Below are 23,897 nucleotides of genomic sequence, written 5' to 3'. Positions count from 1 at the left end.
TTGCATGTCCCACCAACTGGACCATAAGCTCCTTGAAGGCAAGGGAGCACGTCTGGTTTGCTGGCCTAGCTGGTACCCAGCACAGAGCTGGCACCTGGGTGATACTTGTTAGCTATTGCTGGGTGTCAGGACCTGTGGCTGGTCTTTGGTCTCCAGCCCAACTTGTCCCCCAGCTGTTTCACACCCCTTCCTCCGAGGGTGCCACAAAAAGGCTTCTCCCTGGGTGCTGAGCTGCCAAGGATCGTGCCCTAGAGCCTGTGTGGTCCCAGGGTGAGACCCTCTGCCCCCACCCACTCCAAGCATCCCCAGTGCTATGGGGTCAGGGTTGGCAGCCAGGGCAAGTCCTGACTGTAGCTTTGTCCTTTGACCTCAGAACTTTCTTGTGGGCTCTACCCTTCCAGCAGGCAGCATTCCTGATGCTGGAGCCCCATCCGCATCTGGCTGCCTGCGTGTCTAGTGGGGCTGGCGTGCCCACTGCTAGGTTTACACAGCCCTTCGCCCTCCCTTGCTCCTGCTCATTAGTGCCTCTGCCACGGGGAGGACGGTCAGAGGAGAGGAGAGAGGAGGACGAGGGAACCCCTCCGGTGTTCATTTACTGCGGACCCCGGCAGTGGGTGGGATTCCCTGTGACCCTCGCGTAGCTGGGCTGTCTCTGTTTCGTAATTGCAGTCAGCCTGGCTAGTTCTGTGTGGCAGCCAGTGGCTCTTTTTGAAGAGGGTGACCTGGAATGGAATGGCCAGAAGTCAAGGGGAGAGAGTAGAGGGTGGACTTCAGTGCACCTCAGTTCCATCCTGGCTCTGGAGGCATTGTGAGCACACCCAGGTTCTTGGACCTCTCTGAGCCCTTCTGCTCTCTGATTCTGTTGTCCGTCTCTGGAAAGCCTTTGGAGTGGTTGCCTGGTTAAGGTTTGTGTCCCTTGCCCACACTGGTCTGCACGAAATTTGCCAGTTGAACCCCCTCCCCCCACAGGCTGCCTAACGTCTGGTGAGCTTGCCCAGGAGCTGCTTGTGTTGCTGGTCCTGGGCACAGTTTTAAATTTTAGCTGATGTCCCGGGCTTTGGTTCCTCACACCCATGGTCCTTCATCTCAGCACTTCTGATGGGTGGTTCTCTGTTCCCTGACCTCCGTGGCTGTGGTCCAGGTGATGGGGCCTTGATGGGGCCTTGCCCTGGGCTGTTTGGTGGGTAGGGAAAGGCTGTAGCTTTTCATTTTTTGAGCTCTTTTCCTTCATATTTACACCTCCCCCTGGCCCTCCCAGAATGCCTGGCATCTGTGGGTAGGATTTCTGTGGGACAGTGAACCACAGAAGAAATTCACAGCGTCCTTGTTTCTGTTCCCAGGACCTAATTGTTTTAAGTTCACACAGCCTCCAGAGGGCATGGATTTCCTTGAAGATCTTGTTGGAGCCTCGAGACTGATCTCTGGTATCACTTGATGGAGCCCAAAGGCTGTGGGTTGGCCCGAGGGATCACTGTGGCACCCTGGGGGGCCAGGCCATCCGCCACTTTGGTTTCAGGGAAATGGGAGAAGGCAGTGCTCCTCAAACCCTTTCCCTGAAGTCTCCAAAGGCAGAGAAACGCTCACCCAGGCGGCCGCTTCCCTGCAGGTTTTCCCAGCCTGTGTACCCGAAGCAGCCGGCTAACTAACTGGAAATTTCTTTGAAGACTTCTCTTCGAAGTCTTTGCATTCTATCCCATAACATATCCTTGTGATTGTAATGACTGGTGTGCTCAGGACGTGGCTGGGAGTCCCCCTCACTCAGCCACACTCCCCAGAGAGCCCGAGTTTGGGCGGCAGAGATCCAAGGGCAGGGGCAACAAGAGGCACCTTCCCAGTGCAGGCCATGCACTTGTGGGACTGGTCCAGCTTATCTGAGAGTAGGCACGGCTCATGCGGTTGAGGGGCAGGCCAGGGACCTGTGGGCAGGAGCTACAGTTATTGTCCTTCCGTTTGAACCCTCAAGGCAGCACTGAGATGGGCACTGTTGACCGTGTTTGGCAGATCAGGAACCAAGTGGGGTCCGAAGGCCTTGCTCCTTCCTGGTTGGGCAGGAAACTGACCGGGAGGCTGACCTGCACACTGCTATGTGGGGCAGCAGTGAAGGAGGAAGTGGTGAGGCATCTAGATTTCTCTCTTTAAGGCCAGAGGCTTCAGGCCCCAGGGGAGCCCCCAGTGTGCTGGCTCCGGGGGACCAGGCCTCTGCCCCTTTCCACCCAGGCCCTACACTCAGCTTCTCCCACAGACTCCGTGCATCTTGTTAATGCACCCATGCTGCTTCCGGGGTGGGGCCCGAGAGCCTGCATTTCTAGCAGACAAGCACCCTAGGTAGCTATCATCCTGCTGGTTGGCGTCACACTTGGAGGGGCAGCCTCCGAAGAAGGCAGCAGCCAGGTGGCCCACAAGGGGCCCTCTGTGCCAATCATGGTCCTTTCCCCTGGGAGTTTTGCCCCGTGGCTTCCTTGGGGCCTCACCTGGGCCTTAGGGGTCGTTGAAAGCAATACCTGCGGGCTGTCTTTGTGGGGGGCAGCGGGGCAGGTGGCCAGCCAGAGTGAAAGTTCTTCATGGAGCAGGATTTCCTCAGCTTCCTGCACCACCTGCAGTTTCTTCATTTCACATTTGTGGCTTCAGATTTTGGTTGTTGGGGGTTTTGTTGTATTACCTTTGTTTTCAGGGTCTCTGGGTGTATTCCTAGGTCAGGAGTGAGGCAGCTGTAGACCAAAGGTTTTCTTTTTGGAGGCACAGTAAACAGCATTTCTAGCCAGAGCTAAAGAAGTGACAAGTGGGAGGAAGGGAAGGATGTGGGCTTTCTTCTTGGTCACTTTCGTTAGAAACCCAGCTTCTCTCCATGCAGTGGGCCTTCCACAGTGAAGTGGTGCTGCAAAAGTAGATGTTTCCATGCCCCCCAAATACAGATTACCATCATTTTGAGCCTAAACCAAATGATGCCTAGAACTGGGTTTGGCTGGATCCTTTGCTCATACCCAGAATAGGATGTTTTGGTTCCCACCCGTGGAAGTTCGGCTGGGTACTGGGAACCACAAGACGGCTTGTGTGGGCTGTCAGCTCCTGCCTGGGAGCTTGTGCGGGGACAGCCCTTACACAAGGCGGGGGTGCACGGCCGCTGCCCCTTCAGCCTTGGGGTTGGTCCTTTTCTCTTTCACGGCAGCCCTTGCAGCCTTGGCTTGGAATCTGGAGGGACTGGGATGGAAGGAAGTACGGTAGGCATGGCCTTGCTGTCTGCAGTTGCAGGCTCGGGTGCCCAGAAAAGCCCACATTCTGCAGTTCTGCATCCCCCAAAGCCAAATTTCTGGAAGGGCTTTCTTGCCTTCTGGGCCTCGGACAAGTGAGGAGCTCCTCCAGGGAGAGACCCGCCTCTTTTGCCCCCATCCTCACCCCAGCGAGTTTGGGGTGGGCAGAACATACATGCAATTATGCCACCAGGGGTTAATTGCCAACAAGGAAGATTCTGGTTCCACAGTCTCCTTGAAGACTTAAAGAACCTGAAGAACTTCTGAGGTGTGGGCGCTGTGCTGGAATGAACAGCTGAAGGTGGCGAGAAAGACTCAGGCAGCTAAAGCGGCCACGCAGGCCACTGTGTGGCCCGACCCTGGGGGCTAGTTGAACACACAGGTTTTACAGGATCGCCTGATTGGTGTTTTCTAAGAGCAGAAGGAAGGGAATTGCATGGGGCCCAGCTGGGGAAGTGACACACTGACTCACCTGGGGCTGCCGGTGGCGGACATCCATTAAGACCCTGTGTTTGGAACAACAGGCGGGTCTGCCTACTGCCCTGATTGGCCCTGGGGACTCACTGCCTGGGTCATGGGCCTGCGAGCGGTGGCTTTCCTCAGGCTGAGGCTAGAGAGACACTGGACGGGCCCAGGGGCAGCCTCCTCAGCTGACAGACGGGGCAGGTGGGGTTGGGGCACGTGGTGCAGCCAGGAGCATATGGGTTTGGGGGCCGCCGAGAGCCAGGCTTCAGTCCCTGGCTCAGAGCTGGGCTGAGCTTCTCTGGGCCTCAGTTTTCCTCATCTATAAGTTGGGGCTAAAATTGACCTCACAAGGTCTTGTGAGAAACAAAAGAAAGTCATGTGTACAAGGAGGCTGGCATTTGAGTGTGTGATTTCTGTTTTAACCCATGCTCTCTGGGCCTCAGGGGGAAGGCGGCAGCAAACTGTGCCAAACAAAACAGCAGGATTCGTGTGGACCCATGATCTCAGTTTTGCCCCCCTAGGATAAGGGGAAGGCACCGTGAAACCCCCTCAGTCCACCGTTGGTGGGTCTGCAGAGAGGTGCTGCCCTCTGTGTGTTCTGTGGAAATAAAAGCAGTGCCTTGGTGGTGGTGCTGGGCGCCCCATTCTCGAGGCAGACACAGGAGGAGCAGGGCAGATTCCCAGGAGGAAAACTGCAGATACAGATAAAACAGCGCCCGCTGCCTGACATCCCTCAGAATCATGGAAGGCAGCTTCCGTTTCCTCACTCCGCTCAGCCGGTGGCCAGTTGTCCTGGACCCCCCCAGCACATGGCTCCTGCCAGTCTTGGAAGGGTTTTCTGGAGGTCTGCCGGCCGACGCTGCCCTCAGGGAGGCTGCCCGGAGCCATCTGCACAGGGGACCTCTGAGGAGAGCATCGGGAAGGGAGGACCTGCTTCCTCCGTTTCCTCGCAGTCCCAGGTTTACCTGCGCCAGGTGGGAATGGGAGGTTCCTGAGCCACCCAGGAGGTGTCCTGAGACCGCCTGGAGCCGATTTCCAGCAGAGCAGTGGCTCTCAGGCCCCAACACTTTTTGTGGTGTCAGTTGGTTTGGTTTTAGTTAACACTGTGCTACCTGTGTCCTGAATTGTGACTCAGTTTGGTGGCCACAGCTAAGGGTATCCTCCCAGCTCTGGGGTTTGACGGAACCTCCCTTGAGCCTTACAGACACCGGTGGAGTCCTCAGGGGCAGTCTCACACCAACTGTCCAGCGTCCATGACGTGGGAGGCTGTTGGGCAACTTTCCCTCCACGCGTGCTGCTCACTGGCCCACACCCTCGAGTTGCCAGTCTGTGCTGTGTCCCCAGGCTGCGTGTTTGGTTGAGCGAGTGGGGCTGATCAGCAGCTTCTTTTTTGCAAATCCTCATTCCCTCGGAGTCAGCTTTGTTCCAGAGAAGGAAAACATGTCAAGAAGAGTGGTTTGGTGTCTGAATATCAAATACTCTCAGCTGCAACTAACTGCAGCCCAGCTCAAAGTAGCCTGAACACTGAGGTTGTTACGGGCTGTCTTAACAGCAGGCTTTGGGGTTGGTTTCATTCGGTGGCCCTAGCGCTGTTTCTCTCTGTTTTCCTACTCTATCTTGTTTGTGTCCTCAATATGATTCCCTCTTGGTGACACAATGCCTGTGGCAGAACCGGGCTTCTCATTGCTGGCCAGAGGGTGGATGTCTTGCCAGTGGCTCTCCTCTAAACGTGAGGAAGCATGGTTTCCATAAACCCCAGCAAACCTCCCTCATGTCTCACTGGTCAGGTTGGGCCCTTTGGCCTGGGCTGATCAACTCAGCCTGGCCAGCGGAGAGGACGTCCCTCAGACCAGTTGGTTTACTCTGAAGCTTGGGCTGGGGTCAGGTTTCCCTGAACACTCAGGCCTGTGGGATGGACCCTGAATAGATCATGGGCTACTTTTAAGGAGGTAGGAGGAAAGAATTGGGGGATGGGCAACCATATGAGCCGTGATCACAAAGTTGTTACCTTTAGTATCTGAATTTTGGTCCCTTCTGCAATGTCCTGGGACTTCCTCCCTCTCCCCTCCCCTACAAAGCCTCCCCCACTTATTCGGTGGGGCGGGTGCTGGTCCTCACACGTTAGTCTGCTCTGGTGTCCCTGCTGAAGTCTGATGCCTGAGACCCCTCAAGGCGCTGACAACTGCCCGTCTGCCCCTGCTGTTCTCCCGGGCGCCGTGCATTTTCCTGCTGCTCTGCCAGGCACAGCTCTTCTGCACTGAGGGCGGTCGGGTGGTCTCAGGGACTAGGGGAGGATGTCCCCCTCCAGTCTGTGCCCCGCCCCATCGTTTGGGCCCCCAGGCAGGGCTGCTTGAGCCTGTCATCTTCAGAGCGCCTTCCTCCACGCCCATCCTGCCCCCTCCCCCAGGTGGGAGTCAGTTTACCACCCGTGGCGGGGGCAGCTGCAAACCACCCTCTCCACCGGCCTCTTTTCCCCACCTCCCCTTCTTTAGTCAACAGGCAGAAGACCCCCAGCTGCACACAGCTCAGGCACCGCCACTCCCCTGTAGCCCGCCTTGCCAAACCCAGTTCTGAGTGGATCCAAGATGATATTCAAGACGGGTGGAGGATGTTGAAAGGAATTCCTCTCCTGGGCCTTTGAGGGTCACCCCGCAGCTGCCTGGTTTGTTTCCTCCAGCTGCTGCCCCTCCTCCCGCTCTTCCCTGCTCATTTCCTCCAGGGCAGAGGACAGACGCCAGGTCTCTCTCACTTGTGGGCTGCTTCTTCCTTTCTTTCTTTTTCAGTTATCACTTTAAATATGTAGTAATTCTCCCCCCACCCCTACCCCGAATTGAGAACTAGTATGTTGTTAAATTTTGGAAAATACAGAAAGAGATAAAGATAAAGAAAAAAATGTCTCCCATAGTCCTACAGTTCAGAGAAAAGCACTCTTAACCTTTTGGTGGTTTTCTTTCCAGTCTCCTTTCCAAAATGTGTGGATGAATACTCTTGAAAGTATGGTTGGGTTGTGCTCTATGCACAGTTTTATATCCTCCTGTTTTCATTGAATAATGAGAATTTGATTATGGGCATTTTCCATGTCATTAAATATTATTTTATAGCCTCATCTTTCAGTTGCTGTGTGGTTTTCTGTTAGATAGATGTACCATGACTTAGTTTTTCATTATTTTTTAAATAGTGCTACAGTGGGCAGCCACGATTATTTCCACAAAATAAATTTCTAGAGGTGAAACAGGTTTGCTGTTCCACCTCCCAGCCTGAGCGCTGTCCGTGCTCTCAGGGGACAGGCTTCATAGCCCCTTCCTTGGCTTGGAGTTCAAATCCCAAATGAATTCTCCCCTCGGGCAATGCCAAGATACTTGCTGCATTATACCATCAACCGTCCCTGGGCAGCGGGAGGTCGGAGGTGTTTCGGGTCCTTGTCATCACTACCCGCCCAGTATCATGTGATCACACTATGTCATGGTGCCCTTGGCACTGCCCTTTCAATAAAAGCAGTGCCCAGATGTTTTGGGGGAATGGCACAGCCCAGGAACTTTCTCATGGGATAATAAAACGCTTACAACTCTCGTTACAGTGGGAAGATGCCTGAAGTGGACTATGTGGTCCTCTCGGAATGGTTTGACTGGATTGTGAGGAACATCGATGTGTCCATTGACTTGATCGGTGAGACAGTCCCTCCCTGGCCTCCCTCCCCTGGGCCCAGTGAGGAGGTGGTTGGCTGGGCCCCAAGCAGCAGGGGCGGTGGGCAGGGCCCTCACCATCAACGATTCTTCCCCTACCTTGACTCAGCCTTCTCCCAAAGGGCAGATAGAATCTGGGGCTTTTGGTCCCTCCTGGAGAAGCACCCTGGCCAGTTCCTCAAACTGCTTTCCCCTCAGTCTGTTGTGATATGATGGGTTTTTTCTAGTTTGTAAAGGAGGGAGGAGGGACAGAACCTGGACAGTTACTGAGAGAGGCCGGGTGCCAGGCCCTGTGCTAAGCTCTGTCAATGTACGGAACCTGTTCAGCTTCACGGTGACCCTGTGGGGCTGGTGACGTGGAAAGAGAATGAAAGTCAGGATGAGGGTCAAGATGCCTGTCTGGCCACACAGCTGGTCTGCCTCTCCTGCTCAGGGCTGCTGGCAGATGTTTCTCTCCACGCCTTGCCCACACGCCTTCCTTCCCCCTACCCCTCACTTTCACTTCCAAGCCATGAACAGAGTAATTAAAGCCCCATATATGTTTTTTAAAATCTCAGTTTATCTCCAGACCACTCCTGAGACCTGTTACCAGAGGCTAAAGATGAGATGTAGGGAAGAGGAGAAGGTCATTCCACTGGTAAGAGCCCCTTTAACCTGGGGAAAGGTGCAACTTCATCCCAGCCTGGCCCCACCCTCTGTGAGATCATTGTGCTGTTGTTGCAGGGAGAGAAACAGGAACTGAGCACGTTGGAGGGTGAACTCTGACTTCCTCTGAGCTGGAGACCCTGTGCGGTGTCCAGGTCTGCTTCACTTCCTGTGGCCCCAGACTCAGTGGTGGGCACCCCCGGGGCTCAGAGGCGTCCCTTCTCCCGTTCCCGCCCAGGTGTCCCCCGGGCTTGTTTGGTCCACCTCCTGAAAATTGCTTGCCTTTGTGCCGTCCCCTGGATCCTCGCTAGGACGTGCCCACTTGCTCGCTGCTGCATTGCCAGTGCTTGGCACAGTGCCTGGCTGGGAGGTGAAACTCACTAGTGTCTGCCCAGTGCCTCACCCTTCTGGGTTCTGGCTCAGGGCCACATCAACTCTAGTCAGGGCTGTCTTAGCAGGCTTGGACTGCTCTCCTTGCCCTGGTCCCTCACTATCCGCATCCCCCTCAAAAATCCATCCTCCACACTGCTGCTTGGGTGATGTCTCCAGTACAGAACACCACACATGCAATTCCCTAACCCCACCTGCTTCGGTGCCTCACCACTGTCTAGGATAAAGTCCCCACTTGTAGCATGCCATCCGAGATCCTGCATGATTGGCTTCATCCGCTTCCACTCCCTGCCTTTCGTGCTCTGGCCATAAAGAACTAGTTGTGGCTACACATGCTCTCGCTCTGTCTCTTCCCCTCTCTCCCACTCTCCCCCTCTCCCCCTCCCCTTTCCCCTCTCCCCTCTCCCCTCTCCCCCTCCCCCTCCCTCTCCCCTCCCCCTCCCTCTCCCCCTCCCCCTCCGTCTCCCTCTCCCTCTCCCTCTCCCTCTCCTTCTCCCTCTCCATCTCCCCCTCCCCCTCCCGCTCCCCCTCCCCCCACCCCTCACCAGGGAGTTACACAAATGTACCTTTGCCATAGTGGTTTATTTTGCCTCAGGTGTCACCTCCTCCAAGAAGCTTTCTCTGACCTTCCCTCTGTTGTGGTCCCCCAGCCTCTGTGCTTATTATGATCACAGCCATTAGGACAAATATTCTGAAACTATTTCTTTATGTGTTTGCTCCCCATCCCTCAGAAAACTACCATGAACTTTTTAAGATTAGATCTTATTCCCTCTGCGTCCCTAGATTGTGTCCCAGGACTTGGCACCTAGGGGTTGCTCAGTTAATATTGATCGGAATGCCCCATGTGAATGCCACTGGAAGTACACAGACAGAGGCTGGGCAAGCATTTACTGGGATATCATGGGGGTCTGAGCCCAGGATGGGCTGGACTGGGGTCCTAGAAGGCCAGTCCAGCTCCTGAGGCCCTCCCAGCCTTGTTTGCCCCAGGCACCAGCAAGGTGGATTCCAGCCATGAAGGCCCAGGCCTCGTTCTGGGCAGCTGCTTTGAAATCTGGAGACAGGAGTGATTAGAGTAAGGGTGAAATGGGGCGGGTCTGAGCCAAGCTGGGACGGGGCACAGCAGCTCTGTGCAGTGACCCAGATGTTCGGAAGAAGTGACAGATCTGGAGTCCTTCCAAGTCATTGTCCAGGACATTGTCTTAATGGTTTTGACAAGGCCTCCAGGACAAGTCTGTTGTTGCCAAGGGAGAACTCGGTGGTGGGTAAAGAGGCAGCAGTGTGGTTTACCCGAGAGCCTCAGGGCTGGGAGTAAATTGCTGCTTGAGGAGGTGTTTGCCGGCGGCTGAGAGCACCCGGGCCTGCCTGTGGGAGAGTGCCATCCAGTCCTACCGGATGCGTAGGCATGGATGCCTTAGGGGTGGGTCCGGGCCTCTTTTCCCTTGGGTTTCACCTTGTCCTCCTTCTGAAGTTGGCCCTTAAGCTTTCAAGGATCCACAGGTTACAAGTTGTCTGTTGGGGTGAGAGCAGCCGAGTGGGGCTCCTGGGCCAGTGAGGGCCACAGTCCTCTTGGTGGGAAGGACAGAGGGAGGGTTCAGAGGCTTCCCAGGCACCCTTGAAGGAACAGAGGCCCTGCTGATGGAGAAGTGGCAGGAAACGAGAGCAGCCAGGTGGGAGGATGCGTCCAAAGTGCCAGTGGAGCAGAGTGCGCTGGAGGGATGGGCGGGTGGCCAGAGGGATGCTTCTGACTGTTGCGACACGTGGGCTGGCCGGCAGAGTGCTTGGCCGCGTTTATCATTGTCCATCTGAGCCGGGGTGGCTGTTGCGGGTCCTTAGTCCAAGCCACTGCCCTGTGGTCATTGACATTCACCTCACCTGCCCCTGAGACCCCTTGGGGGGGAGAGGTCTGCTCCCTACGTCCTCCTGACAGCCCTTGCATTTTTCCCCCTCCGGCAGGAATACCTGGATGCTATTCACCACCTGTACGAGGAGTGGCTCATCAAAGGGAGCCTTTTCCCCGTGGCGGCCCCTGTTCTGGTAAGCCCCCCTAACAGGGCGGGAGACTTTTCTAGAAGGAGGAGCGACTCGGGGGATGTCGGTCACTCTGCAGCTGGAGAATTTGAAAGAAGGAAGCGGGGAGGGTGGAAGGGACTCTGTCTCACAGTCCCCGTTCTGGACTGAGCCTTAGTGAGCTGGACAGACCTGGGAGAAGGTGACCTGTCCCAGTGTCATTACACCGGTGGCACAGTAGCATCTTACTTATCCAGCATTGTCAGCAAAGGAGTGTTCCGGATGGCCAGAGCCCCTGGACCTGGGTTTTGGCCTTAACCGCTTGGGGTGGTGGTCTTTCTGACGTGCCTGTCCCTTCTCCAGTGGGTGGCAGGCCCAAAGCCTCATTGCACCTTTTCTTGGTGACCCAGGGCATCTGAAGGAACGTCAGTTGCTGTTCTGGTCTGTCACACAATGATGCCCCCTTAGGAGGTGCTGAGGTGTGTAGGACTGTTTGCCCCAGACTACTAATGCCTTTGAATTCCCGTGTTTGCTTTTTACCCTCCTTTCTCCTGCTGGCACTCACCATTTCTAACTGTGTTGATGCTTCTGCCCCATTAATGTTTCCCCACTTCCTTGTCCCCTCGTTTTCTGATTCGCTGCTGCCGACTTTCTTTAGGCAGGCCATCGGGTCCCTCGGACTGTTAGGAATGCGTGTACAGTGTGGGATCTGAGGGAGGGCCGTGCACAAACTTGTGTGCATGGCCTTGGGGACATCTGTCTGGGCTGCTCAAATGCTGTACTCATGGCTCTTCCAGGCAGTGAGGTTGCTGGAAAGTGAGACATTACTGTACTGGATTTTTAAAGAAAATTTATTTTTTTTCCCTCATTATAGAAAAATGGTTGATATCAAATGATGAGAAAAAAATCATTCATGAGCTTGCCGCAGGGACGACTATCGTGGATTCTTAAGTGAAAATATAGTTGAGAATGTGGATTGACTTAGAAACGGGAGCTGTTTGGCCCTAACCTTCCTTTTTCTCTGCCTGTGACCTTGGGCTTCCCTGCCTCTCCCTGCCTCATTCTGCCTGCCCCCGTCTCTCTCTCTTCATCAGTGAAGGGAGGATGATGTTGAGGTCAAGGGCAGCCCTGTGACCTGTGTGTTTAATTTCCAGGTGATTGAGGCTGACCACGACATGGAGAAAATGTTAGAACTCTTTGAACAAAACCGGCACCGAATACTAATTCCAGAGGATCGGAAGCTTGGTCCATAGGACGGGGAAGATCATGCCAGAGAAATGCCCGCTGCTGCCAAGTTAGCTCTCACGAGCAATTTGGAACAATCCACTCTCAGGAGGGCTTTCTATCTGGGCACATTTGTCTTCCTAATGGTCTTCTCTCCTTTACCAGTGTCTTTATCCTGGGATTCTGGCCCTCGTGGGTAGATGACATGATGGGACCATTGGGTTTGTCGCGGCCCTTTGGTGTCGCAGCCTTGCATTCCCCCGGTGCTTCTCCCGGTGGTTTCCCACCTCTGGATTCCTCTAAGTTAGGGAAGAGCCACCTGACTGACCCTGGGCTCATGGTCTCTAGCCCTTCAGAGCATCCTCGAGGGCGAGGTAGCGGTCTTACACCCCAGGGGAGGAAGTTGAAGCTCAGACAGGCTAAGGGACTCCCCGGGGTCACACAGCCAGTGACAGTGGAGTCAGCACCATTCAGACTTTCGGTGACTCCCAAACGATCAATCTCTTGCCCCAGGCTGCCTCATCCCAAGAGCCCTGCCTTCCCTGCTGGAGAGCCCTGCACGTGTGTGGGAGTGTGTGTGTGTGTGTGTTTGTGTGTGTGTGTGTGTGTGTGTGTGTGTGTGTGTGTGTAGTGGGGGCAGCGGTGCATGCAGCCAGCATCATCATTTTCTCCTGATTTGAGCAGCTCCTGAGGACAGTTAGCATTTCTAGACTTTCACAAAATTGTGCGGTATTTGGCTCGAGCCCAGTGTTCAGTGATTCACTAGCATGAGGCTGATGTGGTACTTACCACCTCGTCATCGGGACTTCCCCATCCTCAGAAGAATCATGGTTTGGCTCCTGAATGGTGCTCGGTCTTCTTGGTGACGAAGGTTTGCTTGAGCTGCTGCTGATTCCCCGGCAGGGCAATGGCCTGTGGCGCCAGGCTGGTGTGCCCAGTGCTGTGCTGGGGCAAGGGGCTGCCAGCCTGGCTTCTGAGGCTCCCTTCCTCCATAGTGGCCTTGTGTGAAGAGCTTCACCCTTGGAATTCCTGGGAGTTTGTGGCCCAGGGGAGAGACACAGTGGCCTTACGTCTTTTTGAAATGTTTTTCCATCCAAAGGGACACCATGGGCCCTAGGGCGTGAACCATCTTTATTAGTTCAGAGAATATCTTAGCTCCGCTCAGCTGTAACAGTGCACTGAAGGCACGGCTGTCTCCTGAGTCAAGTAGGAAGCAAGAGAAAGGAAGAACATTCTCTTCGGGGACAGTCTGGGCAGGAAAGTTGGGGCTGGCAAGCAAAGGCTCTTGGAGCACTGGAGCTCCTGAATTTTGGAGGTGGGTGGGGAGAGCTTCCAGAAGGCTGTTTGCAGACACGGGGAAGGATTGATTATGAACTTAGGGAAACAGGCCTTGGCCTCTCCCGAGTGGTGGTTGGTGTACCTGAAGGTTGGAAGGCCTCGTCCCAGCCTCTGTGTGAGTGTGGCTCCTGTGCACGCAATTCTCTGACGCTACATAGGTGAGAGGTGCCCCTGGTGGCCCGGGCCCAGAGGCAGCGCTAGGAGGGCAGCACTCTGGCTTCCGGCCCTTTCTGGCTGGACTGACTCCTGGGCCGTGTGCACAGGGTGAGGGCGGGAGCCCGGTGGGGATGTGTCTCTCAGCCCAGTTGTTGGTGATGGACCAGAAACCTGGGGGAGGCAGCGCCTCTGCTTCCAGGCATCTGGACATGCCGGGACCATCTTTGGGCCTTTGCAAACAAACAGTCCAATTTCCCCTCAATTTGAGCATCTGTTTTGGGGGAAATGTGATTTAAAAAAAAAAAAAAAAATCTTGCTCTGTGATAGCCAATAAATCCTTCACTTAAAACCTGGTGATAATTTTGGAGTGCTTCCTATGCCAGTGATTCTAGGTCCCTGCAGCATCCTTGTACCAGCAGGGTAATGTTTTAATTTTTAAACACTGTGTTCCTAACGGGATGTCCAGGTCCATAAGAGCTCTCTGTCCTCCCACCCCGGCATCTTGGAGAGGATGCTATATGTACCCACAGTGGCTGGGGCTTGTCGCAAAAATCTCCCGGCCCAGAGATGTCACAGGAAATGGCTGGAGCCCAGCCCACCAAGGGTTGCTCTCCCCCATGTGGCAGGCAGGGCTGGTGGTGGCAGGGGTCACAGAGCAGTTATGAACACTGCTGAGAACCAGGGCAGGGAAAGGGCAGATGGCACGTGTTAGGCACGGGGCCCAGTTCCTCCAGCAGAGGGAGGCACTCCCCAGGGACTCCCAGGAATGGCTGTGAGGAGCGTGGCAGTGCTTGGCAGGCCCTTGCTAAACATGGACCCTGGGAAGTGCTGTCACCCAGCTTGTTTTTCCCTTTCTGTTTCTCTTCCTGCCTCTTTTCCTTTCCACCTGAGCCCCTCACCTAGATGAGATGTGCCCCCCTGCCTGGGGAATGCATCAGTCAGAGACCCTTCCTGGGACTCCCGCAGGCTCCCACCATCTGACCTGTGGAAGGAAGGATTGAGGTATTTATTGCTCTGAGAGCAGGTAGGAGATGTTTCCAAAACCTGTCTACCCCTGGGTGCTATGGAATCCGCTTCGCCCTCGTTTTCCTAGAGCCTGGGGCCGGATGGGGGAGCTCACTTCAAATGCTCACACATCTGCGGAATGAGTAACACTCATCCCCTTGGCCTCGTCACCCTGAAGAGTTACAGTTATTAAAATAATTGACAAGCTCTTGGAGACGTCAGCCCTCCACTGTTGAGAATCTAATAACAATAATATTGTGCCCAGTGTCTCTGGGCTTTGGCAGTGGATTACTTATTTACCAGAGGCCCCAGGGTCACTGGCACATGCTTTCTTTTCCTAATAACCCCAACCTTGTGGCTCCCCTAAGGCTGGGGTGAGCTCTGTGTTCCTCTAGTTTCCGTAAGATGGTGAACTTGGCAAAAGCTGTCATTAAACAGAAGCTAGGAGAAAGCCAAGCTTGTGGAATCAGAATGGGCATTGGCATTTATTGCTCTTTTCTTGAATTTCTGCGTTTTTTGGTTTTTTCTCCTCCAAGACTGGGGTCCGTGGAACACAGGTGTCCTGGGAGATAGTAATAGGTGCTCTGAGAAAAGAGGGTTCTGTAGTCCAGAAAATTTGGGAAACACCACCTGGGTACTCTCTCTGAGATGCACAAGGTACATTAGCCTAGATAAAATCAAGAAGTCCTGCAATAAAAACACCTTCTAAACTTTTTTTAGCCAGGGACTCTCAAACTCACTTGACAGTAGAGCCTCCCATTTGGGGAATATACATTAACAATCTCCAGATGTGCTAATGTTCCTTGGAACACACATTGGGAAGCACTGTTTTAGGGGGCCTGCAGCTGCTGATGACTCCTGGTTCTGTGTCCTTTGGGATGCTCTAGCTCATGGTTCTCTAACTTCAGAGCATCTGAGTCCTCCGGTGGGCGTGTTAAAACACGGACTGCAGGGCCTACCCCCAGAGTTTCTAATTCAGTAGATCTGGGATGGGCCTGAGAATTTGTTTTCTAATGACTTTCTAGGTGATGATGAGTCTGCTGGTCCAGGAACCACCCTTTGGGGACCACTTCTCTTAGCTTGATGTTTTCTAGAAGTGGACATCCAGGAGTTCCAAGAAAACTTGGCATGTTGTTGAACTTCTCGTGAGTGTTGGCTGTCTTATCTGTTGAATGGGAGCATTGCTCACTTCCTAGGGCCGTGAGGATAACCAGCCTGGCGTGTGGAAGGGGCCCAGAGCAGGACCAATTGCTGAGTTTTAAATAAATCGTACCTTTGGGGATCCAGATGTTGAAACATACTATAAAACTTCTGTAATTAAAACAGTATGGTACTGGTGCATGAATAGACAAGTAGACCAGTGGAATAGAATAGAGAGCCCAGAAATAGATCCAAGTACATGATAGAGGTGACATCTCAATGATTATTGGGGGTAAAGATGGATTTTTAAATAAATGGTGCTGAGATGACTGAGTAGCCATTTGGAAAAAGAAAATAGATCCGTATCTCACATCATACCCAAGAATAAAATTCCAAGTGGTTAGGGATCTAAATGTAAAAAATGAAACCATGCAAGTACTAGAAGAATGAATTCTTCTTCTTTAAAACCTTGATGTAGGGAAAACTTTGTAACTATAATTCAAAATCTAGGAACAATAAAAGATTGATAAATCTGACTAAAAAATGTGTATGACAAAACTCATGTGGAAACAAAGTCAAAAGACATGGACAAAGTGGGAGAAAATATTCACAATGTATATCACAAAGGGCTAATATTCGTGAAGAATTCTTAAAAATGGACAAAGAACCAAAACTCCAATAGAAAAATGAGAAAAATATCCAAACAGAAAATTTACAAAAAAGATTATAAAAATGGCCCTTAAAAATATGAAAAATACTCAAATTCACTCAATTAGAGAAATGCAGATGCTATGATCTAAATATTTGTGTCTCCCCCAAATTCATATGTTGAAAACCTAATGTCCAAGGTGATGGCGTGAGGAGGTGGGACCTTTGCAGGGGGGTGATTAGGTCATGAGGGTGGACCCCTCATGAATGGGATTAGTGCTCTGATAAAAGAGACCTCGCAGAGCTCCCAAGCCCCTTCTACCATGTGAGGACACAGGGGGAAGTTGGCAGTCTGCGATCTGGAAGAGGGCCTTCACCAGAACCCAGCCATGCTGGCACCAGGATCTTGGACTTGCAGCCTCCAGAACCGTGAGATATAAATTTCTTTTGTTTATAAGCCACCCAGTCTGTGGTATTTTGTTAACAGCAGCGCAAACAGACTAAGACAGCAAATAAAAGAACACTGAGGTACTTACCAGACTGGCAAACACACAAACATATATATCGAAACACATCCTGTTGTTGAGGCTGTGGGGAAACAGTTACTCTTACACGTTACTGTTGGGCATGCAAATTTCGTATACCCCTTCTGGAGGGAAATAGGGTAACACCTGACACACTGCATATGTACTTACATCGCAATCCAGCAACCCCACTTCTAGGACATGAAAGTGTATATATGTACAAGGTTATTTATGGCAGCATTGTTTGTAATTGCAGAATAATTGAAAACAATCTAAAGACCCATATACAAGAGAGTGGTTAAATAAACTATGGTACATCCACACAATGGAGTAGTATACAGCTGTGAAGAAGAACAAGGAGGATCTCTCTCTGAATGGATGTGATATGATTTCCAGGACACACTGTTAAGGGAAGAAAGCAGTGTCCAAATGAGTATCTATAGTATGCTAGCCTAAGAAAAATATATAGATGCATAGGAAGTACAGGAAAGGCAACCCAACTAAATAGATTGGTGGGAAAAGGCTGGAAAGAAGGGAAAAATGGGATCAGGGTTGCTGGGATGAGAGGGGAGTACACTCCTGTGAATATATCATTTTGTATAACTCTAACCATAGTAATGTCTCACCCCCCAAATAAATAAATAGTTAAGATGGAGTAGGACGTAGGGGGAACGGAAGATGGAATACAAACAGATGAATCACGAGTAACAACCACACTGAAGGTGCTGGGAAGAAAAGAACTTACTGAAGTAACCTTGGAAAACAGTATCTTGATTGGATACGAGAAGAGTAAAGGTAAAAATTATTTTACATAAATGCTGAAAGATAGTTATTAGAAGTGTTTCTCGCAGGGATATGTTTAGCAGTTCTGAAACTATACTAGAATCGACCAATATACTAGAATTGAACAAATAAGTAGTCTGTAGATTATGAGAGCTGGGTTTCTCACCGTTAGAGAATTTGAGTTTGGTGTTTTCTTATGGCTAGAGTGAGGTTAGACATTTTTGGCAAGAATGCCACCATAAAAAAAAAAGATGCTGTGTCTTCCCTCAGTGCATCTTATCAAAGGATGTATGATGTCCATGCATCTTATTACTGGTGATATTTACCTGCTCATCCCTGGAATAAACTACTAGGATCTCTGGTTCCTTGTATTGGAGAGTGATGTTTAGAGACCAAGATCTAAGTGCCAGGTGTACTCATTGTTACTGGGTGTCTGCTTCTAAGCCCACTCTTGGGACAGAGTTAGGAAACACATGTATGTGTACTAACCTACTGATACACACACATAGCTATATTTCTGTATCTAACTATATATAATTTAAAAACCATGAGTTCATATTGATACCTCTGATTCTAATCCAACACCACAGAGTGAAAGTCATGATGGAACATAGGTTTTAACAGGATCCTCCGGCAGCTGGATGGAGCTGACTGCGGGAGGATGAGGGCACGGGCTGGGAGACCAGGAAGGGGGCTGGCGTCCTCCCGGGATCTGAGTGACAGGCCTTGGTAGCTCAGTCGAGGGGCTCAGGCCTCTGTGGAAGGAGGAGGGACGTGGTCAGATTTGGTCCTTGTTGTGACAGAGAGCTATGGTTGGATGAAGGATGTGAGAGAAAGGGAAATCAAAAGTGATTCCTACCTTGGGCTCAGCTTTCAAGTAGATGGGGAACACTGCGGGGCAGGAACACGGGGAGAACAAAAGTTCTGTTGTGGTTTGGGACTGAGCATGCTTATTATGTTAACGATCAGAAAATAACGAATAAAAAATGGTCAGGGGCTGCGGGTCAGACCCAGAACTAGGTGCCCTGGTTGCCATGATTCCCAGGTCCGTACCCCCTCCTGCTTCATCCCTTCTCCCGAGGTTCCTGACCCTCTGTGTCTCCAGCCCAGCCTGTTCCTGATGTTCTCCTTCCCCAGGATGGAGGCTTATGGCTAGGGTCTGCTCTGACCATCCCTGCCCCCGGCCCCCGCTTCACTGGCTCCAGACACTGACAGCTTACCAGCCTGAGTGTCGACTGCTGGGTGCTGTGCTGAGTAATTGGCATGGGTGGGTGGGAGGAAGGATGGATGGACGGATGGCTGACTGGCCAGTGCCTCTCTCTTCCCAGTGCAGACTGCTTCCCGATTTGTCTCGAAAAGCCTGTGTAGGGCCCGGCCAACTGTCTGATTGGGAGGGAGGCGGGGCCAATGCTCCTTAAATCCTTCCCACCTGTGGTCCCCCTTGATTTGGGGACTGAAAATGGTGGGGTCATATGCTCAGCTCTGGGGACAGCAAGGCAGGTGCCAACATTTATTAAGCACCTGCTGTATGCCCAAAAGGGGCCTTTACCACCACCCTCAGAATGCAAAGCTTCCCCACTTCACAGATGCAAAGCCGAGGGGCAGGCCCTGGGCAGGTGCCACCTGCCACCCCATAGAGAGGGTCTTGGCTTTCTCTTGGGGCCCCCATGAGGACTGCCCGTGTGTGTGTGTACGTTCCTGGACACACCCACTTGTGTGCATGCATGTGTGCATATGTGGGGGCACAGGTGCCACCTGCCACCCCATAGAGAGGGTCTTGGCTTTCTCTTGGGGCCCCCATGAGGACTGCCCATGTGTGTGTGTACGTTCCTGGACACACCCACTTGTGTGCATGCATGTGTGCATATGTGGGGCAGGAGAGGCTGGTGGAGGAGGCGCCCCCACTCCAGGCAGCCCGGATGATGGAGCCCCCAACGCTGGATGCAGAGCAGGCCTCTGAGCTGACCCTGGGCTCCCAACTGTGGCCTTGCTCTCTGTCGACCTGAAGTTGGCTGAGAGAAAAGGGAGGCTGACAGAGGACCCTGAACAGATTAAGAGTGTATTACACGTCTGGTTGCCTACACATCTCTCTTTTAATCTGCTCTGTGACAGGTGCCTTAAGGATGCTGAGGGAAACTGCTATTCAGAGATGCAGGATGATTCTCCCAAGGTCACACACTGAGCTGGGATGTGAAGGGGACAGGAAGCCCCCCTGAGGTCGGCACTATGCACACCTCACCTCATTAACTCTTCTTAGCCTCCTGTGAGGTAGATCTGACACCACACCCACTTTGAGACGAGGAAACATGGCTCAGAGAGGTGCAGTGAGTGGCCCAAAGTCACACAGTCTATAGGTGGCAGTGTTGGGACCTGAGACCAGCTGGGATTAGCAGGTTTGTCCCTGTGGCTGACAAGCTGTGGGTTTGGCTGCTGTCCCCACTGTGGTCCCAGATCCACCATCTCTCCAGGTGTCACCTTCCTGGCAGAAGAGCAATTGGCTTAGTCAGGTGTCTGCCCCTGTGCCATCCAGGGGTGACAGTCTCAGCTGTTGCTCGTGTAGTATCCTCGTGTGGCACCTGGCACCTCCAGCCCCTCCGGGGGGATGTAGTGAGCACTGGGGGGCTATTGTACATGAGAGTGGGCCTGAGGAGACCTCCAGAGCTGAGTGATTCTACCGTCTGGGCTGCCACCCTCACCGGCTGGCTCTGGCCTCATGAGAGGCTCTGATTGTCCATTCTCCTCAACCCCTGGGCCAGGGGAGCCCCCGGGGTGGCCTGCTGGAGTTGGGGGTCTGAGGAGGTGGGCGAGGTACTCACAGAGCTCATCCATCTCAGAGGAAGCACTTGGAGGTGCAGCTTCTGTACCAGGGGTGGCCAACTCCAGCTGTGCTTCTGGCTTTGAGTCCAAGGAATTCTCTGACAACTGGGGGCCTGGCACCAGGCAGAGCTGGCCGGGGAAGGTGACCCCTTTGCTCTCAGGAGCTGCGCTGGGGACCAGGGGCTGCTCGCTGCTGCTACCTGCGGGGGCAGTTGCCTCCCCTGGAGGTGGGCTGGGCCCCAGGCCTGGGCTCTGGAGTTGCTTTCCCTTCAGGCTGCTCAGGGGATGGTCCCTGGGGAACAAGGGTGTCTGGTGCAGCACAAGGTCGCTGTAGCAGGTCAGGAACTCCTCACTGTCCGAGCGTGTGCTGGTACGGCGCTGGGGCCCCAAGGAGACCGGGGGGCCAGTGAGGGGGCTGCTGGGGGCTACTGAGATCTCAGGCAGGCTAAAGGCCACAGGCAGAGAGCGCTGACCATCAGGGCTTTCAGCCAGGGCCCTCTCAGTCCTTGCCCCTGCTGAGGGGCCTGGGCTTGACTGGGCCTCCTTCAGGCCCCTGTGGGTCTTCAGCAGCCCCCTCTCTGAGCTCGGCCCGCAGTGGGGCCCGTCCACTTTCTCTCTGCCCGGCCCGAGGAGCTGCCTGCCCGAGGTTCCGAGAACGGCCTCACACATGACTCTTGTCAGGAAGATCTCAAACACCATCTGCTTGGTGTCCTCCTCGCTGATGGCCTGGACCAGTGAAAACTCGGCCTCGGAGGTGGCCATGTAGCCCAGCCTGCCCAGAATGGTCTGCAGTGTGTGTTCAGAAAGCACAGGCCGCACCCAGTAGACAAAGTTCCCTGTGTATGTCTGGAACAAACAGAGTTGTTTGTTAGAGTGGGACACGTCTCAGCAGAGTGGCTGAGAGGGGCCAGGCAGGACCAAGGGCTGATGTCCAGGGCACAGAGGCTCCTGAGAAGCAGGTGGGCCAGGGCATGGGGCCAAATGGAAACCTGGCCCACAGTCATGTCACCCCTGTCCCATTTTACAGAAGGGCACACTGAGGCCAGAGGCAGGACTTTTGTCTCAAGTCACACAGCAGGAGAATGACTGAGCCAGCTGGTGTCCTGGCTTCCGGCCCAACAATCCTGGCCTGGAGCTAGAAGAGATTAAACCTTTCCAGTGGCTTTCCACAGCCAAAATCTTTCCCTTGTTTCTTGTGAGCTCCTTGGTGCTGTCTCTTTAGAGAAGCAGTACATCCTAGTGGTTAGGAGCTGCACTGCCTGAGTTTGAGTCCTGTCTGGGCTGCTTATTAGCTGGTGACCACAGATAAGTTGCATTAACCTCTTTAGCCCTCAGTTTCTACATCTGTAAAATGGGACCAAAGTCAGTGGGCATGACAGACGACACACTGTTCCCCCCAGAGGCACAGCCCTGGTCCCTCCCCGAGACCCCCTCTCTCCGGGGCATGGCGGTGCCTACCTTCAGGGACCTGATTTCCTTCCTCCAGGGAAACAGGAGTAGGTTGATGGAGATCAGCTCTAGGAACTCCAGTGCCTGCACCAGTTTGTGGCAGATGTGCTGGGCAGAGCTGGGAGCCCCCTGGGAGTGAGTGGTCCCCAGATCAGGGGCCACATCCTCAGGCAGATAGAGCTGAGGAGGGACCCCTGTGACCAGCAGCCGCTGGGCCCTGCAGGTGAGAGCTGCTTGCCTGCAGACCCCGAGCCGGCCCTCCCCTGCCCTGTCCAGGTAGTAGCTGATGAGGTCATCCAGGAGGGTCTCAAGAGCATCCTCGTCTGGGCCTGGGGGTCGGGGCCAGCTCATGGCGGCTCCGAGAGACTGGATGTGGACGAGAGTCCTGTGGGCCTCCCAGGCCAGGCCCAGGCTGGCCTGCCTCTGTCCCGCCCCACAGCTCAATCAGGAAGCCGAGGAGGAAGTTGTGTTAGCAAAAGAGAAAGCTGTGCACGGTGTGGCCTGCCACAGCTTGTCACTCTGGGGCTGTGTTCATCTCCTCCCAGTGGAGGAGAGCCAAGGTCAGTCTGGGTTCTCGCCTTGCCCCAAGAGCAAGTGGGAAAGCACAGCAGCGCCTGCATCCTTCCACACCCGCTCTGCAGCGGTCGCTGCCCGTGCCGCCCGGCACCCTCAGCCCGCCCTGATGTCACCTGCGCAGGCTCCTGATGCCTCCTGCTTGAGAGCCTTCTTTGGCTGGTGTGCGGGCTGCAAGTGCCAGGGAGTTAACACCCAGGGGCAACCCTCAGCCAACCAAGGAGGGTCAGTGGATAGAAACCCCAGCTTCCTGCCCTTGGTGGGACAGTTCTGAGGTGTGTTCTACTCTGTCTTTCAGAGGGTCCCCAGTGGATCACCCCGGTTGCCCACAGCAATAACCTGCTCATTGATGCATCTGTGTTGACTCTTCTCCCTCCCTGTCTTAATTCCTGACTCCTTCACTGTGCTTCCTGGGATCACCTCCCACATGAACTATTTATACCCAGATCTTGAGTCAGGGACAGCTTTTGGAGGAATTGAGATGGATACAATCACCTATGCACTCTCCCATCAAGCCTTCCCTCCCTCCACTGCCCCCTGCCTCCCTCCCTCCCTCCCTCTCTCCCTCCCTCTCTCCCTCCCTCTCTCCCCCGCCTTTCCCCCTTCCTTCCATTCACCCACTACTTAATTCAGCGATGATTCACTTATTCATTCAGCCACTCAGTGACTCACTCGTTCCATGTGGGTCAGCATTTCTCAAAGTGTGCTCCACCTAGGAGCACTTGTTTGGGGCTTTAATCAATCTTATGTGAGTGAAGATTTCCTGTGGCCAAATGCATTTGGGAACCACTGGATTAAGTAAGGTCTCTAGGCTTCTTGGCTTTAGGACCTCTCATGTGGGCGCTCACTGGGGGTGTGAGTTTCTAGGAGGGGGCAACCTGTGCTCTGTTTCCCAACTTCTTGGACCCTGGGTCCTTTCAGTGTTCTCATATGGTGATTGGGGCAGTGTCGTCCTTGAGCAGGTGGCCTGGCCCTGTCCACGCCAGCCCGGGGGCTTCAGAGGCAAATGAGACAAAGCACCTGCCCTCGGTGGCTCACAGTCTGGAGAGCCCAGTTGAGGGGGTGGTGGATGTGCAGGAGCTGGCTGTGACCTTGTAGTAACACAGCCCAGGAAGACTTGGTTCTTGACCATCCTTTGCTTTCTGTGAGACTCTGCTGGCCTCCTGCCCCTCCAATCATCAGGAAGGGCATCTGCCTGGTGCTTGGCCTTGGAGCGGCCTCAGACCTGGGCTCACCACACCTGGGGTCTCTTTGCTCCCTGCCCCCAACTCCCCTGCCCCCGGGGTCTGTTTGCTCCCTGCCCCCAACTCCCTTGCCTCCTGCAACCTTTTCTGAGCTCTGTGGCCAGGGCGGTTCCTACCCCTCTGGTTGGGAACTTACTTCCTCATGGGAGTGCTACTTGGAAATGGGTCTCCCAGTGAGTGGCAGCTCTCCCTCTGGAGGCTGGTCTGGGTTAGTCATTTTTTAGGTCCAATGGTGGGGATGCTACTCTTTCACACACATGAGTTCATCTGATCCTGAAGCTCAGCAAGTTCAGGTAACTAGTCCAGGTCACATCTGACCACCCTTCTGGGTAGGAGACATAGGTCAGGGCTGTGCAGGCCAAGGTGGGTGGGAGCATGCTGGTGGACGTTTGGCATCCTGACAGCCTGGGGCCAAAGAGAGCCAGAGAGGCCCTTGTCCATCACTAGGCCAAATCCCCTTTCCTCCCATTTTATGAATGAGGAGACTGAGGCAGGGAGGGTAAGAGCTGGGATTAAAACCCAAGTATATTAGTTTCTTATTGCTGCTGTAACAAATTA

At 53.6% G+C, this 23,897-nt stretch overlaps 2 protein-coding genes across 5 annotated transcripts in view; one reads left to right on the top strand and one right to left on the bottom strand.

The window, feature by feature from the left end:
• Positions 1–13,505, top strand: part of TK2 (thymidine kinase 2) — a 28,709-nt gene extending 15,204 nt beyond the window's left edge. For 2 of the 4 annotated variants that reach the window (XM_059904680.1, XM_059904679.1), the window contains 4 exons: positions 7,291–7,379; positions 7,954–8,033; positions 10,385–10,465; positions 11,593–13,505. In XM_059904680.1, the coding sequence (XP_059760663.1) occupies positions 7,291–7,379; positions 7,954–8,033; positions 10,385–10,465; positions 11,593–11,691 (349 nt within the window). In that variant the 3' untranslated portion in view covers positions 11,692–13,505. Of the gene's footprint in view, positions 1–7,290; positions 7,380–7,953; positions 8,034–8,119; positions 8,197–10,384; positions 10,466–10,848; positions 10,918–11,592 lie in introns of those variants that run through there. The other 2 variants (XR_009499031.1, XM_059904681.1) reach the window with 2 other exon arrangements.
• Positions 13,506–19,348: 5,843 nt separating this feature from the next.
• Positions 19,349–21,876, bottom strand: LOC132353169 (spermatogenesis-associated protein 2-like protein). Its single transcript, XM_059904152.1, has 2 exons — positions 21,532–21,876; positions 19,349–20,919 (listed from the first exon to the last, which is right to left on the bottom strand). Exons 1-2 carry the CDS (start codon positions 21,871–21,873, stop codon positions 19,879–19,881), a joined length of 1,383 nt encoding a protein of 460 aa, XP_059760135.1. The 5' UTR covers positions 21,874–21,876; the 3' UTR covers positions 19,349–19,878.
• Positions 21,877–23,897: the final 2,021 nt, after the last annotated feature.

Source organism: Balaenoptera ricei, chromosome 19, assembly GCF_028023285.1.
Source record: "Balaenoptera ricei isolate mBalRic1 chromosome 19, mBalRic1.hap2, whole genome shotgun sequence".
NCBI lineage: Eukaryota > Metazoa > Chordata > Mammalia > Artiodactyla > Balaenopteridae > Balaenoptera > Balaenoptera ricei.
The sequence above is the reverse complement of the archived record's forward strand: the minus strand, read 5'-3'. Positions and strand labels throughout refer to the sequence as shown.